The sequence below is a fragment of the Leptonychotes weddellii genome, chromosome 9 (genome assembly GCF_054177405.1).
Source record: "Leptonychotes weddellii isolate Sample4059 chromosome 9, ASM5417740v2, whole genome shotgun sequence".
In the NCBI taxonomy this organism is placed as follows: Eukaryota; Metazoa; Chordata; class Mammalia; order Carnivora; family Phocidae; genus Leptonychotes; species Leptonychotes weddellii.
The window spans coordinates 52,074,927-52,094,329 of NC_138377.1; the positions used below are offsets into that span (position 1 = coordinate 52,074,927).

A 19,403-nucleotide genomic window follows, 5' to 3' on the forward strand; every position below is an offset into this window, starting at 1 on the left:
GTTTTCTACTTTAAAAGAGGACCCAGCAGTCCTGGGAATAAAGACTGATTCCAGATCTGGGGCCAGAAATGTCTTAAGATACATTTGAACCATCTTGACATACCTGAAAGCAAGCAAGCTATAAAAGACCACCAGGGTTATATAGAACAAAAAGCACAGGAATTGACCTAATGGGTTCCTACCGGCCAAAGACGGAACAATTTGAGCATCAACCAAGATAATGACTGCAATATCCCTTTACCTGAATGAAGTGATCAACTTCATCACACTAAAAGTGGAACAACCAGACATCATGTGCCTCCTGATGTGCACAACAGCACTCATGGAGTCTTGCCAAACAACAAAAAAAACACTATATATAATAATCAAACCTTTAAACCAACCTACCAGCTTATAGAAAATATGGGGGATAAATGAACACATTAAGCACTATCATGAAGATAAGATACAGCTGTCAAAACCAAAACATGGGAAATTTTACAAGTCAAAGGACTGTTTTTTTCAATAAATAAATGGCAAAGAGATAAACCCAGGAAATTGATGGGGAGACTCGAGACATATCAAACAGAAGCAATGAGTGCATTTAACTTGGATCCCGATTTGGGTTTTTGTTTTGTTTTTCGGGTTTTTTTTTTTTAAGCAACTGTTTATTTTCCATCAACCTTATTTCCATTTTGTTTGACTTTTTGGAAGAGCAGCTTAAGACTGCTCAGTGGTTGTTCCTATACTTTCAGTAGCCTAAGCAGTGGAAGCTGCAGGCTAGTCTTCAGTGGCAGGCTGAGCACTCCAGTTTTCATTCAGTAGGGAACTGTCTGTGACCAGTCTGTGACTTCAGGTTGAGGCAGTGAACTCAGGAGCTGGAGCAGTCCATTCACCCTGAAAGTCTTCTTTGGTCACAGCCTTTTCAGCAGCAGCCTGCTCTTCCTTTTCAATGTCTTCAGGATCTCTGTAGTAGTAGAGATCAGGCATGACTTTGCACGGGTGTTCATGGGAAATGGTGCCAAGCATGCAAAGAACTTCCCGGGCCAGGATCCACCACATCAGACCAACTGAGTGAGCTCCCTTGTTATAAGGGATAGCAATGTCCATATAGCACAGAGCAGAGTCTGCATTACACAGAACGATGGTAGGCAGGTTAACATAAGACACCTCTGTGACAGGCTGTGTCAGTCCTAGGATCAGTAACCACCAGAAGTCTTGGCTCCAGGAAGGCTGCCTGGATCTGGTTAGTGAAGGTTCCAGAGGTGAGGCGGCCAGCAGTAGGGAGTGGCTTCAGTAGCAGCAGCAAAGTTCAGCACAGCTCACTGGCTAATATTTCTGGATGACAGGACACTGACATCAGCTGGGTTTTCAATGGCAACAATGGCACGAGCTGCCAGCAGAAGCATCTCCCAGGTTCTCTCCAGATTTTTTTTTTTTAAAGTAGGCTCCACGCCCAGCATGGAGCCCAACATGGGGCTTGAACTCACGACCCCAAGATCAAGACCTAAGCTGAGATCAAGAGTTGGATGCAAACAAGACCAAAAAAAAAAAAACAAAAAACCACAACAGACTTAAAACAATATTTGGTACTTATATTGAAATGGCTACTGCAAAGAGTCAAGGTCTATGTTATCTTTTTTCAAACTTTCTAGAATCCTCTTTAAGTCTGCTTTTCTTTTTTTTTTAGAGAGGGCCCGCTGTGTGGGGCTGAGGGAAATGGAATCTTAAGCAGGCTCCATGCCAACATGGGCTCCATCTCATGACCCTGAGATCATTACCTGAGCCGAAATCAAGAGTCGACGCCAAATGAGCCACCCAGGCACCCCTCTTCTGCAAGTTTTCTTAAGTGAAGCCTATAGTCTAAGAAAATTTTCTAGCTTAGAACTTATCTTCCATTTTTACGTAATGTTCTCAGGAAAAAAAATAACCATGACCAATTACTTGGATATTTCTTTTCTCATAATTGCACATTATAAACTATCAGTGGATTAGTAGTCAGATGATATGTTTAAGTCTCTGGTTCCATTCAGTACTAGTTTACCGAACCTTAATTACTTAATGTTTCTGAACCTGTGTCTTCATCTGTGAAAGTAAACGAAAAAACTCTTGAGATGCAAGGATTAAAGACCCAGTATACATAGCACCTAGGGCTCTCATTTAATCCTTATTACCAAGAGATGAGGTAGTTTGATATGGGCATAGTCCAGAACTTAGCTCTGAAGCAAGCTGCCTGGTTTTGGAGCCTAGCCCTACAATTTACTAGCTTTGTGATGGCAGGAAACTTATTTTATCTCTGTGCCATGGTTTCCTCAAATGTAACTGATCATAGCACCTACCTTCTAAGGATTAAATGAGTTTCTATTATGAAGCACTAAGAAAAATGCTTAGAACAAAGTGCCTAGTTAAGTATTAAGTTTCACCAGCAGCATAATTATTATAAATTTAGAAACTATATGTTGAACATGTGTGTACTCTGAAAAAGTGTCTTGTTTGAGGAAGGATAATGGACACAGATCATTTACCTTCTATTTATAATATAAAGCTTTAAAAAGTTATTGGCATTAGATTAAAAACACCAACCAATGTACAAAAATATCAAGCCCAGAAAGAGACCTAAAATAAATATGTGTGCATGCATATGTGTAAGTATAATATACACATACTCATACACATGACTTCAGAATGAGAACATTTTCAATGTGGAATTTCAATGTAAGAAATAAAATCAAACACATACTAAATAAAAATATGTCCTAACTGAAAATGAATAAAGAACACAGGCAATTAAAAAAAATTGCAACAAAATGAAGTATTTTTTACCCTCACTGGTAATTAAACAAATGCAAATAAAAATAATTTGTATCTTTTTGTTATTAGAATGGAAATATTTATATCAATCGAAAATGTTGAATAGAAGATGGGCAGTCTGACACTTTCATGGGAACACAGAAAGGTATGAGTTTCTGGAAGGCAAACTATTAATAAATATCTCAGTTTTAAAAGTACATGCATGCCCTTCAACTTATTTCTAGGAGTTTGCCCTTAGGAAATAATAGAGCCATAATGTATACAGATCTACACGGCGTTACTTATAGAGAAAACTCAAAATACAGGGAATTGTGATACATAAAATATTGTTTCCTCACACCTCAATTTCCTCTGCTTGAAAATGAAAACAGTATTTTCCATTAATAACACTATTACAAAGCAAGGAGTCAAGGATTACTTACCTGCTAACCAGGCAGATTAATAAATTCAAAGCAGGAACCCGCTCATCATCTTTGCTGTCCTAAAGAGAAAAAAAAAATCAGAAAAATGTAGTGTTCTCCTTAATATTTTTGAAAAAATTTCCTTTTAAGATGCAAAATATGAAAATTTTATTAGATAATAGTAATAATCACATGGAAGTAGAAAACCTCAAAGAAAAAGGAGAAAACTATAGAGTTAACAACCTTTGAGAAACATCTGACATGATCTTTTTTCAAGATTTATTTATTTGTCAGAGAGAGAGAACGAGAGAGAGAGCAAAGCAGGGGGAGCAGCAGACAAGGGAGAATCGGCCTCCCTGCTGAGCAAGGAGCCCGATGCAGGACTCGATCCCAGGACCCCAGGATCATGACCTGAGCCAAAGGCAGACGCTTAACAGACTGAGCCACCCAGGTGGCCCCTGACATGATCTTTTAAAGAAAGGTCCTTAACAGGGAAAAGAAAGAGTTGAAGGTTCAAAGGAGAATAACTTGGGAGAGAGATTTTTCCTGGTTCCAAGCAGAGGAGCAAAAAAAACCCCCAATGTCCTAACTAGACAGTAGTGAAAACAAATTATATAAAAATATTTTAAAGAACTTAGAATTGAGGAATGAAATCCTGGCTTCTAGCATAAGACATACCAGAAAATACTCCAGCAGATCAGGGTTCTCGATTACGATGGAGGTAGTTGCTGAACTATATATTTTATAAAGTGGTATTACAGAGTGTGAAGTTTATTTTTATACATTTCAAGATATAGTTACAATAACCTATCGAGTAATGTTATAACAGACATGTCACATGTTAATTCAAACTTGGGACACACTTCCATAATGTTAGTGTACTCAATTCTATGTGTCAAGCACTATATGGAACAAAGCTGAATAAATCATATTACCTGCTAATAGCAGAGAAAATGAAATATCCACATTAATTTTAATGAAAGGAAAAATGTGTTAAGTGCCCATAAAAAAATATGAAGTATACTGAAAAATCAGAGAATGCAGAAATTCTTTTTAATTGTTAGAGTCAGGGAGAGTGTCACAGAAAGTGGTTGAATATGAGCCAGACTGTGAAAAGTAAATGGTATTTAGATGCAGACTGGAAGAGTGAAAAGGCACTTCTGTAGAGGAAATAAAGTCTAGGAACAAAACATGGGAAATATTTACCGAGTAGCAAGTACATTTTGCTTGGAGTATAAGCCATAGAAGCTAATTTGGGCCATATCATAGATGTTTAACAAAAATATTTTTGAGTAGTCAACAGAGAACGAGTATACATTTTGTGGAAGAGAAAGGGATGAAAGAAAAAAAAATCACACGTGGACTTAATCTGGCATAAAATTTATATTGTAATGCTGCAGGCATGAGTTAGTGAAGCGTCTGATTGGAGAAATTCGAAACAATCATCCTGCCAGAGACTGTTAGTTGACCACTCTAGCTTCTTGTTTTCCCTCACTCTTTAGCAAAGGAAGCTCATTTTTACCTAAGCACACTGTGCCCTAGCTAAAAGTAAACATTTCCCATAGTTCCTTATGGCCATATGACTAAATTCTGGCTAAATGAGTTCTATATATAGCCAGATATGCTTGTGGAACCTCTGGGAAGCTTTGTTAGAGGACAACCTTCTCTTTCTAGTTCCTATAACCGAATATAATGGCTGACTCCAGCAGCCACCTTGGACCATGAGGTGAGCTTGACAACGGAAGCTACATGAGGCAGAACTCAAAAGCAGGGTTACTGCCATATTAGATTTGCTCTGTCCACCTGTAGACTTCCTTTATCTAAGAAAAACATGTCCATTTCATTTAAGCTACTGTTATTTGGGGCTTTTTAAAATTATGTGGCCAAATCTAATCTTGACTAATAAAATATTCCACATTTTCCTATTTCAGTGGCATCCTTTTTTATCACCATATAAATCAATGAGCGCTCTCAATTTGAAACAGCAAGTTGTAACTTACCACTAAGAGCCTTACTTCAGAGCACCTTCTTGCAAGCTGCCGAATCAGTGAATGAGCCTCAGGTAATAAAGGTTTTTCAAGACAAGCCAATAAAGCATAAAGCCACCTTCCCTAAATAGGATTTTAAAAAGTAGTAAGTAGCACATAGTGTACCATAAGTTTAATTTATTTTTTAAAATGTCCAAAGTTGTATCTGGTTATTTGCTATGAATAAATTAATGTAACATTAACTGTATTATATTTGGATATAGACAACAAGGGATCATCTAGACAGCCAGCTGATATTTTCTGTATCTTCTTACTACAGACACAGAACACTGAACACTTCAAAATACCCTTAGTTCCAAAGAGTTCATTTCAGAGATTCTTACTATAATTGAAGTCCCAATTTATAGGTAGAAAACTACATTAAGATGTGCATAAATCCTTGCAAAAATTAAGACACATATTTTTCCTTTGCCCTTTATAGACATGTATACAAATAATTTTATAACTTTATAACTTTGCCCCCTGTGTCTATACAAAGGAACTATACTCTAGATGAAATCATGTTTTGAAGGGGCACGTGGCTGGCTCAGTCAGTGGAGCATGTGACTCTTGATCTCGGGATGGTGAGTTCAACCCCCACACTAGATATTGAGATTACTTAAAAAAATAAATCTTAAAAAAATTATAAAAAATGTTTTGATACTTCTATAAGTACCACGGCAAACTAAATCTATCCCCATCTTTTTTTTTTTTTTAAAAGCAGGCTCCAAGCCCAGCATGGAGCCCAATGCACGGCTTGAACTCACGACCCTGAGATCAAGACCTGAGCTGAGATCGAGAGTCAGATGCTTAACCAACTGAGCCACCCAGGCGCCCCATCCCCATCCTCTTTTATTTACTTTATTTTTTCTCAAGATTTTATTCATTTATTTGACAGAGACAGACACAGCGAGAGAGGGAACACAAGCAGGGGGAGTGGGAGAGGGAGAAGCAGGCTTTCCACAGCACAGGGAGCCCGATGCGGGGCTCAATCGACCTGAGCCAAAGGCAGACACTTAAAGACTGAGCCACCCACACACCCCCCCAATCCTCTTTTAAAATGAAATTTTTTCAATTACAAAAGAAATACTCAATGCTGAAAAACTGAATACAAAAAGCGCAAAGTAAAAAACACACCTGCAACCCCACCATCCAGATAGTTTCTAATTTTAAAAATGCTAATTTTTATCTTTTTCGTATTTATATGTACAACTTTTAAAAAAAATGAAGTTCCATTATCGTATTAACATTAATAATGTGGTAATAACATTTTGTAGCCATCTTTTTTACTTGCAATACATAATAAATATCCCCCATGTTGTTAAATGGGATTTGGGAGGGAATGTTATTAATCTCAACACAGCACTTATACTCTTTAACCAAACACTTATACTTTCCTGTCACTGCTGGTTTATTCTTTCTTTCCCCAAACTCTGTGAGAGTATAAAATTAGATATTATACTCCTAGGGCCCAGACTAGAGTTGGAACACAATAGGAGCTTAAATTAAAATATCTGTGGAATGAGTGTTCCATTTTGGATGCACCATAATTTACTTAACCAATTTCCTATTGTTGAGCACTTGGGTTTAATTTGTTGCTGTTATATAAAAAATAGTGTGATAAATATCGTTGGACATAAATTTTAGACCATCTCTGATTGATTTTTTGGGCTAAATTCCTAGAAATAAAATGGCGGTATCCAAGGGTATGTATGTTCATAAATGTTTCTGAGATATAATCAATAAATTGTACCCCAGAAAAGTTATATGAAATTATATTTCCACCAGCAGTGTTATATGACTGAGTTTATTCTGAGCAACGCATCACTTTGGAGAAACCTAAAGAATATTAAACAATGTTTACATAGCAATTAATGGAATAAAAAAAATTAGCTCCTCAAGCTACCCCAAATCAACCTTTTTCTTAAACAAAAGATTCACATCCAGGTTTCTTTTATAAATAGTAAGTGGAATTCTCTTCTATATCAAAAAAGCTATTATACATTTAAACTTGGCTCAAATTCTGAGGGCTACATTTACCAAATATAACTGGTATTCAGGTATTGAAATGGTGCTTAAACCTCTACTGATTGTCTAAGATGTATTTATACTGAGAGGTGCCTTTTCTCAAAGTCAGTGAGTTCACTGTGGCAATACTAAATGTAAAAACAAAACCCAAAACAAGATAGCTGAAGATATTCCTTCATACCTCACATTTGGATGAAAAATAAGGCTGTATTTATTTCTCAAGAAAAAATTAAAGTAATCCCAAGTAAAGACATTTAAAAAAAGAGATCCATTTTCCTTTTGCTAGTTTATGATAAGCAAACTTTGTGATACCGGTTTTTATACACTGATATTCTCAATAGTAGAGTTCTGATAGTACAGTTAATTGGATAGTGAAATTGAACACCGTTGAAGAGACAGACTGACTCCAGGTTAGAAGCAAAGGATTAACTAAGTTAAAATTTAGTAAATCAGTTGTCAGTTCCTCTGGCAAATATAGCTACTTTTTGGTAATATGCTCTCACTAATTAATAGGAAAAGTCAAACTTATCACCCTCTTCAGTGGGTAATCTTTAGAAGTTTAAAAAAAAAAAATCTTACAACAAAGAGTTGAAAAAATAAAGATTAGAGGAAGAGAAGGAAAACAGATCAGGTAATAGTGCTAAAACGTCACTATCAGAGAGAAAGAATGGATATGGAATTTAAAGTTCAATATCCAGATTCCAATGAATAAGTAATATGAATATGAACAAAGTTATCTATTAAAGGTATACCTAATATACCCATGATGGAAAAATATTCAGTTTCACTGACATTCAAGGAAATACAAATTACATTTACTTTGAAGTGCTACTATAAATTCACTAAATTTGAAAATAAACAGAAATTATAAAATGTTAGATGGAACCATATGGAATTACTGATCATCAAATTTTTTAACCTACAAAAATGGCAAATGCACATGGTTCAACTTAAACTGAAATTGCAGGGAAAAATAAGAATCCTTTGCCAATGGCATTATTAACTGGTTCATTCCTTTTGGAAAGCAATGTAGCAGAATGTAACAAAAGCTTATGAAATCTTGGGGCGCCTGGGTGGCTCAGTCGTTAAGCATCTGCCTTCGGCTCAGGTCGTGATCCCAGGACCCTGGGATCGAGCCCCACATCGGGCTCCCTGCTCCGCGGGGAAGCCTGCTTCTCCCTCTCCTACTCCCCCTGCTTGTGTTCCCTCTCTCGCTATGTCTCTGGCAAATAAAAAAATAAAATCTTTAAAAAAAAAAAAAAAAGCTTATGAAATCTTGATCCAATAATTATGCCCTAGCAATATCCTGAGAAAATGATAATTAAAATGAAATTAGTATAAATGTTTTAATTTAGTCATGATTATAAGAACCCAGATGGTCAATAATGAGAGAATCAAAGTAAACTATGAGACATTAAGACAATGGAAATTATATGAATTACATTATCATATAAAAATATATATATGTATCTAAGCTAAAAAACCCAGAATAGTATATTAATTACACTACGTAAAAGACATGTTTGACCACTGAATCAGAAACCGTGATTTTATCTTTCTCTATTTATTTATTTTTATTTATTTATTTATTAGGTAGGTTGCATGCTGGGCATGAAGCCCAATTCAGAGCTTGAACTCACAACCCTGAGATCAAGACCTGAGCTGAGCTCAAGAGTTGGATGCTTAACCATGGTCTTGAAATCCAATTTACAAAAGAATATCAAGTACCAGTAATAACAGCAAGCACTGTGTGCCAGGCATTACTCTAAGAACTTTGTATACAGTAATTCCTTGAATCCTCCAATAACCTATGAGCTGTTATTTGCATTTTACAGAAAAGGAAACTAGAGTACATAAAGATTCAGTACTTGCTTAAGATGACACATATCCTTACTGGTGGAACGAAGATTCACACCCCAGCAATCCAGCTATACTCTTAAACAACTATGCTGCACTGCCCCTCTACTTTATAGTTATATATTCACAGCTCATTTTCACCTTTAAAAATGGGTCAGTTTGGTGGACATTATATAAATAATCTGCTTAATCCCCTAGTAAGAAATTTTATTATCAAGTTAGATTTAATTTTTAGAAACATGTATTTTTTATAGTTAAGGATATTTGCAAAAGAGTGTACCTGAAGCTCCAAAGCTCCCTGTCAAAGCATAAGATATAATCTTTGCCCGCCAGAAACTTATGGTCTGCTGGGAGAAACAGATAAACCAACACTGCAATACAATGTACAAGTTTTTAAGCCTGCCATTCATCTAAGTAGCTTAGATAAGTCTTTTATATAAGTATAATGATCATATTCTTTACCACTAGATTTTCATTTTTTGTTTTTGTATTTTATTCTTTTAAATCTGTACTATATAACATGTACATTTAGGGGGAAAAAATTAATGTTTAAAGTCACTGTTTCTGGGGCACTTGGGTGGCTCAGTAGGTTGAGCATCTGGCTCTTGATTTCATCTAAGGCCTTGACTGATTCAGGGTCATGAGTTCAAGCCCCATGTTGGGCTCCATGTTGGGCATGGAGCCTACTTAAAAAACAAACAAAACAACACACACACACACAAACAAACAAACAAAAAAAGAAAATGCATTTCAAATTTCTTTAAGCCAGTGCTACTCAAAATGGGATGTCCAAACTGGATGTCAGTTGGTGATCTATTTGTTATTGGACTGCAGTAAGATAAGTTGCTTCTCCCGGATATAAATAAGCTCTTTAATTGACTTTTTCCAAGGCAAATCTTTCTCAATGAAGGAAGTTTAATGTTGATTTGCATTCTCCTGTAAGTTCCTTATTTCACTGCAACCAAGCATAGTTTGCATTGTACACAGTTATATGTACAAGTATAATACACACATATACATAAATATCTTAGAGCCATATCTCATATATAAAATAAGTCTATACAATTTTGTCTGCATTATGAAAATAAAAAGATGCGATATTACCAATTCTGGAGTAAAGTCTCTTTCTCCAAACCAATTACTCAGATATTCCAAGACACTAGTTACTGTTGCCTAAAAAAAGGGGAAAGGGAAGGTGGAAGAAATGTATTAGTAATAAAACAAAGACAAGTTCAACATGGGTTTCATTAAGTTTGGTTAGAAAGCAACTCTGATATCTAAAATAGTCCCATTCTTTAGACTTCCAGAGAAAACTGACTGTATTTAGTAATTTGGTTAGGTGGCTCACTCAGAAGAGGCTTTTTAGACACATATTTTTATATACTTTCAAGTATCAATACCTTGGTTTAAATCCCAGGATTTAGTTTGTAACTACTAATTTAGTTTATAAATACTTGAAAAATTCCACATGCTCTTAAAAAACCTTTGCATAAATACCTTCAAGTTATTTTCATTAAGTCAAAGTCAAAATATAAGGAGAAAATTAGCTGGAGAAAGATCTGTTTTTAAAGTTATATAGATAGAATTTATTAAACTGTTGAAAATATTCTCTTGTTTCTTCAAGCATAGTTGGACAGTTAACAAAAATCACTCATTGAATTTAGTTTAACTACTACAGTATTTTAATGCAAATGATCAAGTAAGTGAGACCAGTATATGATTTACAACAGAGCACAACACTTAAAAAAATTTATTTTCCAAGGGCACCCAATGCTATGTGAAGGCAAAACAATCCAATTTTTCATTTGCTCTTTAAATGGTAACAGAGTTCTTCATCCTAAAAGAGTGAAGAAGCTTTTGATCCAAGAAATTATGTATTTCATTCTTAATGGGATGTGCAGGACATCTGGAACTAGGAATAATAATCTAACCTTAGTTTTACTTCAAACCCCAGAATCTAAGACTTAAAACTGAAATGTATACAATTGAGTTTAGCAACATGTTTTAACATGAGCTCTGGAATTAGATCAAACAGGGGTTAAATCCCAGTGTTGCCAATGGAACTTGCTGAAAAACCACCTGAAAGTCACTTAACTTTGAATTTTGTTTCCCAATCTATAAAAATTGAGTATTAATAATAATTCTCCATATAGGGTTGTATTGGGGCTTAAATAAGAATCGTTAAAGGGGTTAGGACAGGGCCTTATACATTGTAAGTATTCAATAAATGTTTTCATATACTCTCATACACATTGAAAACAACAAAATACATACATCCTTATTATTAGATGGATTTTACCTGATTCATTCTGCTAACAATACTAAGCAAGGGAGGAAAACCAATCTGAAAGAAAAATCAGACTGAAATTTACTAAATGGCATTATAAAGGGTGATTCATTGTTTTCAAACTGGTGAATTTCTTACCACACTTTTTAAAAACAAAGAATAACAGGAAATTCCTTCATTACCCATTATAATAAAACATTCCATCAACTATTATGTTGGTAATGCCTCAAAAAATGTTTTGCAATTTGAATATATAAATTTAAAAATAATGACTTTAGTAATTAAAATATGAAATTTCTTAAACTGATAGTACGATTAACATGCTGCACACACTTTTTCAAAATTTTCAACTAAACCTAACATTTTCAGGAATTAAGGGTACTAAGAGTAATTGTTTTTCAAACCTAATCTAATTCAATTAAAAAAGTATTTTGAAGGTTAATGCTGGGAGCCTTCATTACGAAAATAGCACTGACTTAGAGGAAGTTAAGAGGATGTGCATTAACTCTGCTTCCTTATGGTTCTTCCACATGGTGTATTTTCCTTGTATATATTTTGTAGTAACAAGCTAAATAAGTCTTAATTTTTTGTCAAATTAAAACACATTTTGAAATGTAACATCCATTAGGGGTATTATCCAAAAGAAAAACAGATTGTGTAAGAAACAGGGCCAAATTAGTTCACTTCCAGATCTGAATCTATTTATACCTCACCACCATGTGTAAAAGTGCCTATTTTCCCAGCCCTTGTTAATACAGCGTATCAAATTTCCTTTGCCAATGTTACCAAAAATAGCAGCTCAGTGGAGTTATGAGTTATATTTCTATTGTGAGTGAATATGGCATCTTCTCATATAACAGCAATTCATATTTTTCTTTCTGTGAGCTATTTATTTCTTTTGCCTTTTCTGTTTTAATTGGGTTCTTGGTCTTTTAGTGACTTTTGGTGTTTGTTTGGTTTTTTTTTAAAGTAGTCTCCAGTGTGGATCCCAATGTGGGGCTTGAACTCATGACCCTGAGATCAAGACCTGAGCCAAAATCAAGAGTTGGATGCTCAACCTACTGAGCCACCCAGGTGTCCCAATTTTTAGAGCTTTTACATTTTTCGGATCAATTACTTTTAAATGGGAAAAACACACACCTTGTGGGGCCAAGAACCAGTTGGCCACATAATTTATGATTAGAATAAAGCCATGGGAAATTTAAATATACCTTTAAAACTTCATTCCAGAATATGAAATCTACTAAGCATTTTTAAGCACCTAATTGTGTCATGTTTTCCTTTGTTTCCCTGACTACTCACAAGTCGTAACCCATGCTTAATCATTAAAAAAACAAACAAACAAACAAACCCTGACTCCTATCTAACTCACGAAGTTAACACATAGCTAAAACCTAAGAGATATGAAGCCCACCTAAGAAAAGTCACAGTACATTGTTTCGGAAACTGGGCTGCACATTTTTAAGTTAAAGAGCCAATTAACTAGGTCATAGGCTGGCAAACATTTTCTGTAAAGAGCCAGACAGTAAGCATTTTAGGCTTTGCAGGCCACACACTGTCTCAGTAACTTAGTATTATAAAAAAAACACTCTTAGCTCACGGGCTGTACAAAAACAGACTGCAGACTAGATTTGGCCTAGGTTGTAGTTTGCAGAATCTTTGCATTAAATCATGCACCAAAAGTAGAACCCTTTTTATTTATCCACAGATCACCTACTTGCACATAATCGATTCCAGGACCTTCACTTGTAGCTGGTCCAACAGCCCCTTCAGCACATAACCTTTCACCCAGACAAAATTTTTTCCAGCCTTCTTCATCTTCAGATTTTGGCTAAAGAAAAAAAAAAAAAATTTACTTATTTCTATGTTTTGTTTTTTTTAATGGAATAGTAAAAAAGAAGTCCTCTATATTCCTACCACTTCAACAGAAAGATATGGTGCCTGTTATGGGCTGAATTTGTCCCCCCAAAATTTCTATGTTGAAGCCCTACCCTCCAGTATCTTAGAATGTGACTGTATTTGGACAAGGCCTTTATAATGGATTATGTTAAAACCAGGCTTTTAGGGTGGCCTTTCATCATCTAACCAATGTCCTTATAAGAAGAGGAAATTTAGGGGCACCTGGGTGGTGCAGTCAGTTAAGCGTCCAACTCTTGATTTATGTTCTAGTGGTGATCTCGGGCCCCTCGTCGGGCTCCACACTCAGTGTGGAGTCTGCTTGAGACTCTTTCCCCATCTCCCTCTGCCCCTCCCCACCGCCCCCCCATTATGTGCACACACTCTCTAAAATAAATAAATTTAAAAAAAAAAAAAAAGAGAAAATGTAGACATAACAAGAGGCACTAGAGATGTTTGTGCACATAGGAAAGACCATGTGAGGACACAGCCAGATGGCCACGTGCAAGCCAAAGAGGACTCAAGAGGAACCAAACCTGCTAATACCTTGATCTTAGACTTTTAGCCTAGAGAACTGTGAGAAAATAAATTACTGTTTGCTAAAACACCCAGTCTGTGGTGTTTTATTATGGCAGCCCTAGCAAATTAATACAGTGCTCAAGTGTTACACATTATGTGGGATGTGTTTAGTTTGGACACTGACCAATAAGGGTTTGTACAAGAGGGTGATAAAGATGGAAACTGGTTTGGGGAAAATGCATTAAAAACACAAGAATGAAGGATGTTTATACCAGGGAAAGAGACAGAATTAAATGCTTCACATACTTGGAAGGCAGTCCAATCAAAGAAAGAATAGATTTATTCTACACTACCAAATGCAGACCAGTGGGGAGAAACACTGACAAAACCATTTTTAATTGTACACAACACCTTACACATTACTTTGCATAGGTGTAGTTTCTCCCCGAGGATAAATAGCTTTCATTAGATTCTCAGGACAAACAACAGACCCTTGAAAGGTTAAAACCTATTGTACTAGAACACTGTATCTGCCCTTTCCCTTTACTCCATTAGGTCAGAGACTATTTCTATTTCGGGTAACACTGAATACCCTGGTTATTATTTTTTTAAAGATTTTATTTATTTATTTGACACACAGAGAGAGATAGCAAGAGCAGGAACACAAGCAGGGGAGAGAGGGAGCAGCAGGCTTCCCGCGGAGCAGGGAGCCCGATGTGGGGCTCGATCCCAGGACCCTGGGATCATGACCTGAGCTGAAGGCAGACACTTAACGAATGAGCCACCCAGGCAGCCTGAATACCCTGATTATTAAAGATAGGTGCTTAATAAATGATTGAATAAGTCAACAAATAAATGTTTATATTTATCTAGTTACTTTAAATAAAATGTCAGAGTGCTTTACTTGAAAAATTTTTCATTTTATTATTTACATAACATTTACTTTTGCCATGATGAACATGCTATTAATATTTCACTGTTTTGATGGATCATGATTTATTCAATCAATTATGTTTGGTCATTTACATTTCTGACAAAATTATATTGTCATAATGTTACTGATGCAGCTTCTTTTTGAATTAGTAAGCATGTACCCAAAAGTCCTTATACTGAGCAAGAAAAAAATACGTCTACTTACCTACCCCGTCCCCCTACCCCCTTTTCCCAGGAGGCCTCACAGCACAGCAAAAAGCTTTACAGCCAAACTTTGGTTTGAATCTCAGCTATACCTTTTATGAGTTAAATGATCTTGGGCAAGTGATGTTAGTTTGTTTCACACATTTCCTAGAGCAGAGCTTTCAATTGGTATGGAGAAGCAAGTAGAGTCCATATCCTTAATTTCTCAGCTTTCAGCTCATAGTCTAGGGCTATGTAAGCAGCCTCCTCCATTTATCCCAAGGTATTACAGTGTAAAAGATATTATGAAACACTGCCTAGAGGAAGCTTCTAAACTCTGAAATCTATGAACTACCTGAAGCTGGGAGCAAAACTGTGTGCCCTGGTGCACACAGTTTTTTCCTCTGAAGATAAATAGCTTTTGTATGATTCTCAGGAAGAATATGAGACTCCCTAAAAAGTTAAAAGTTTTGTCCTGAAGCAATGTATCCATCCCTTCTCCAACTCCCTTTTTTATTCAGTAGTCCAGATATGACATATCTCCTGAAGTTGAAAATTATATCTAAGCTGATAAAGCACAGAAAATACTACTTTCTAATATGCACAACAGGCTTTACTAAAATGTCTCTGGTATTGGCACCATTACCTCACCAGGAAAATCCAATAAGCCTTTATTCAATCTTTTTGTAAATACTGAAAATGCCTTTATTTTCTAAAAAGGCAATGTCTAGAAGAACCCTTAAAAATTTGTAGAGGCTGGGGTGCCTGGGTGGCTCAGTCATTAAGTGTCTGCCTTCGGCTCAGGTCATGATCCCAGGGTCCTGGATGGAGTCCCACATCGGACTCCCTGCTTGGCAGGAAGCCTGCTTCTCCCTCTCCCACTCCCTCTGCTTGTGTTCCTGCTCTCACTATCTCTCTCCGTCAAATAAATAAAATCTTAAAAAAAAAAACAAAAAAAAACTTAAAAAAGAAATTGTAGAGGCTGAACAATTACCTATTCAAAGTCTCTCAAGACGCTATGGATTAAAACTGTCATAAAAATAACAACTTGCATTACTGATTCTATACTTTTAAGGCTACTAATACAACAGAATTGTTTCTATTAACGGTCAATGAAAAAGAACAAAAATAATATAAACTAAGCAAGTGAATCTTTAAAGACTGGCAGTAAATACGGACTATTTCAAATAGGTACACACTGTACAACTTAACCAAAGAAACTTACATACCATGGTCACGTTACTGTCTAACTGTTGTGACTTCCAGTGATTTCTATGTCTGATCACACTCTAAAGGAAGAAAAGTTAGGCAAGTGATCTTCAGAGAATGGATAACTGAAAAGAAATCAATTATGAAACATCCTAACAATCCTGAAACTTGGAAGACATGTTTCAAACTGTATTATGTCTAATGATTATAATCTGGTAATTGATTTATAAATATTTTAACTTTATCCTTCAGAATAACGAATCTTGGGGCGCCTGGGTGGCTCAGTCGGTTAAGCGATTGACTCAGTTTTGGCTCTGGTCACGCATGATCTCCTGGATCATGGGATCAAGCCCCTCTTCGGGCTCCACACTCATTGCCATTGGGGAATCTGCCTGAAGATTCTCTCCCTCTGCTCCTCCCCCCACTCACATGCCTGCCTGCATGCGTGTGCGCTCTTTCTCAAGTAAATAAATCTAAAAAAAAAAAAGAAAAATGAATCTTATTTTTCTAGCTTCAGTCTAAGAACAGAAATAAATCTTGAGGGAGGAAGGCAGGAAGTCGTCTAATTTAAAATTCAATTAGCCAACATATATTACATCATTAGTTCCCGATGTAGAGTTCAATAATTTATCAGTTGCATAAAACACCCAGTGCTCATCACATCACGTGCCCTCTTTAAAGCCCATCACCCAATTACCCCATCCCCCACCCACCTCTCCTCCAGCAACCCTCAGTTTGTTTCCTATAGTTAAGAGTATCCCATGGTTTGTCTCCCTCTCTGATGACTTCCCATTCAGTTTTCCCTCCTTCCCTATGATCCTCTGCGCTGTTTACTATATTCCACATATGAGTGAAACCATATTTCTTTCTCTGGAAGAAGGGGTTTAATTTGATTAAATAATTAAAGTACACTTACCTGTCGAACAGATGAAAACTGTGCCACTTGTTGTTGTTGCCACTGAAGTGTGGGAGAATATCCTTCAGGAGCAGGTTGGCATCCTGAAAGCTGGAGATCAGTTCATAAATATTAGAATCAATGTTAGTGTTATAACTAGAATCTCATGCCTCTGCAAAGTAAAAGCAGAATCAAGATGAAGAGTAATAAAGTAAATGATTAAGGTTATATAAGAAAGAAACTATACTTCTTGCAGATGCAAAAAAGTAGGGCTTTCACTTCATTATTTCTGTCCAAGTTTAAACATTAGGAAAAGATCCTTGTAGAGTCACTTCAATAAGAGCAATCTGGAATGGTTCATAGATGGGAGTTTCTAAACTAAGAAATCTAAATTATATGAGCTCTGAAGATATAACTTAGTCCTACCTTTCTATAATAAAGAAACTGTTTGAAACAAAGAGATATATCCCAAATAAAGAATTTGGTATGGGCAGAATGTACTCAAGACCCTTGACTTTACAAAGCCTACTTCAGCTTCCTAAGACAGCAAAACAGTTCAAAATTGATGACAGATTGCCTTGAAATAAAAGTGTACTTTTCAAAAGCTAGGTATATAAGAAATTCTTGTCCATCAACTAAAAATTTCTGAAAAAAAATTATATGAAACATTATAGTATCTGAATTAAAATATCCTGATAATAAACATCAGATAAAGAAATTACTTGGAACATAAAAGGAAAAGGACCTATCACAATTTAAAAACTGCTGCTCTCCTTTGACCTTAGGTTAAATAGCACGACCTTAGAGAGACCTTCTGCAACAACTCTACCTTGTTACTTATTGGTCATTATACATGCTAATTTTCTTCATATCAGTAGTCACAATATATAATTACTTAGTTTGCTTGTTTACTCTGTCTTCCTCAGGAGAATGTAAACTCTACAAGGGTGGGGATTTTTGTGTCTCATTCTCTCTTGTATTCTCAGTGCCTGGCACAACCTAGTCGCTTAATAAAAAACATGCTGGATAAATAAATGAACAAAAATGTTCAAGGTGTGCAAGTAGGTAGAAAAACGTAAGATACCTGAGTTTCTCTTCTTAAAAAAAAAACCCAGTCAAATTCAGAACATGCAAACTACACTAAATAACATTAAACACCAGCCCAAGAATAATTATGAAGACAAATGGAAAAAGGTTCCCTAAATATAAATGATAACGTAAGTAACCTATTTAAAGAGTCTTTTAGGACTGCCCTAAAGTATGATGAGTCTCCACGAATGCCAGCGTTACTGAAAACCTCTCTGGAGGCAGTAAATGCCAACTGTCTTTTTGGGGGAAAAGTACAAGCTAATGTCTAACGTCACAGAGAGTAGTCAAATCTTACATATATCATAAAGATACTGTGGGATACCATAGGAAAAGCCTTGATCTTTCCATTTGGGCGGGGGAGGGGGAAAGGGGAGAATCCCCTGCTGGGTAGTAAAACTCACAGAAACATTCACACTTTGCTTCCTTTTCAACTTCTTTGGGTCAATTTGAGCTACCACAACATCTGGACATTGAGCTGCTTCGATCCTACAAATAAATAATAAATGCAAGAAATGTGATTACGGCTGTGCTTTGTTCATGTGTAGTAAAACGAGCGATCCATTTCTACGGTTCTTTACGAAATGAGAAAAAAAGTTCAGAATTGCAATTGACGTACTAAACAACGTATTTCCGAAATTAACTGGACTGAAAGCAAGGAAATCTAAAAGTACACATCTTGACACAGGTAAACATAATTAAGCTCATAAAAACTCGCCCAGGTAAAGATGTAATCAAGTGATCTTGATTCGACCCTACCTCGCGTGAGATTGGGAAGGGAAACAGAGGCGGGGCTTTATCACACTTAGGGAGTTGAGCTGTGCCCAGGGGCAGAGCGGACGACCAGCCCACCCGCACAGGGCCAAATCACTCACTGGACCCGCCTCAGGTATTCCTGAGGCGTCCTCGGTGGTACGGAGGGATCAAAACTTTCTGTCAAGTCGCAAGGCTCCACTGGCAACAGCCTGGGCATCAACTCTTCTACTGCAGACTCCACTGGTATCCACGCCATGGTTTTTAATCCAGCCAGTCCCACCCAGCGCATGCGCCAAATCTAGGTCACGGCGCAGGCGCAGAGGTAGGCACTTTAGGCGCGGAGTTTAGGGAGGCAGGGCTTAGGGGGCGTAATTGCACTTGAGGAAGCCTGCTGATTGTCCCAAGGTTAAGGGTCCGGTGGTGTAAGAAGACCGTGAATTTAGTTCCTTGCAGAAGTGGTTCTGAAGTGTTTCTGTGTGTTTCCCTTCGTTCTCTCTTAAAAGGCGAGGGTAAAGACAGAGGATTATTAACCTTTA

At 36.5% G+C, this 19,403-nt stretch overlaps 1 protein-coding gene across 5 annotated transcripts in view; it reads right to left on the reverse strand.

Annotated features, from left to right (window-relative positions):
* GEMIN2 (gem nuclear organelle associated protein 2) overlaps positions 1 to 19,164 on the reverse strand; it is a 20,420-nt gene extending 1,256 nt beyond the window's left edge. Inside the window, exons 1-9 of one of the 5 annotated variants that reach the window (XM_081830592.1) lie at positions 18,987 to 19,164; positions 18,516 to 18,600; positions 17,047 to 17,136; positions 16,151 to 16,210; positions 13,108 to 13,221; positions 11,403 to 11,447; positions 10,208 to 10,276; positions 5,192 to 5,302; positions 3,213 to 3,271 (exon numbers count right to left, since the gene is read on the reverse strand). In XM_081830592.1, coding sequence (XP_081686718.1) covers positions 3,213 to 3,271; positions 5,192 to 5,302; positions 10,208 to 10,276; positions 11,403 to 11,447; positions 13,108 to 13,221; positions 16,151 to 16,210; positions 17,047 to 17,136; positions 18,516 to 18,600; positions 18,987 to 19,156 — 803 coding nt within the window. In that variant the 5' untranslated portion in view covers positions 19,157 to 19,164. The remainder of the gene's footprint in view (positions 1 to 3,212; positions 3,272 to 5,191; positions 5,303 to 10,207; positions 10,277 to 11,402; positions 11,448 to 13,107; positions 13,222 to 16,150; positions 16,211 to 17,046; positions 17,137 to 18,515; positions 18,601 to 18,986) is intronic. The other 4 variants (XM_081830594.1, XM_081830593.1, XM_081830595.1 and 1 more) reach the window with 4 other exon arrangements.
* Positions 19,165 to 19,403: the final 239 nt, after the last annotated feature.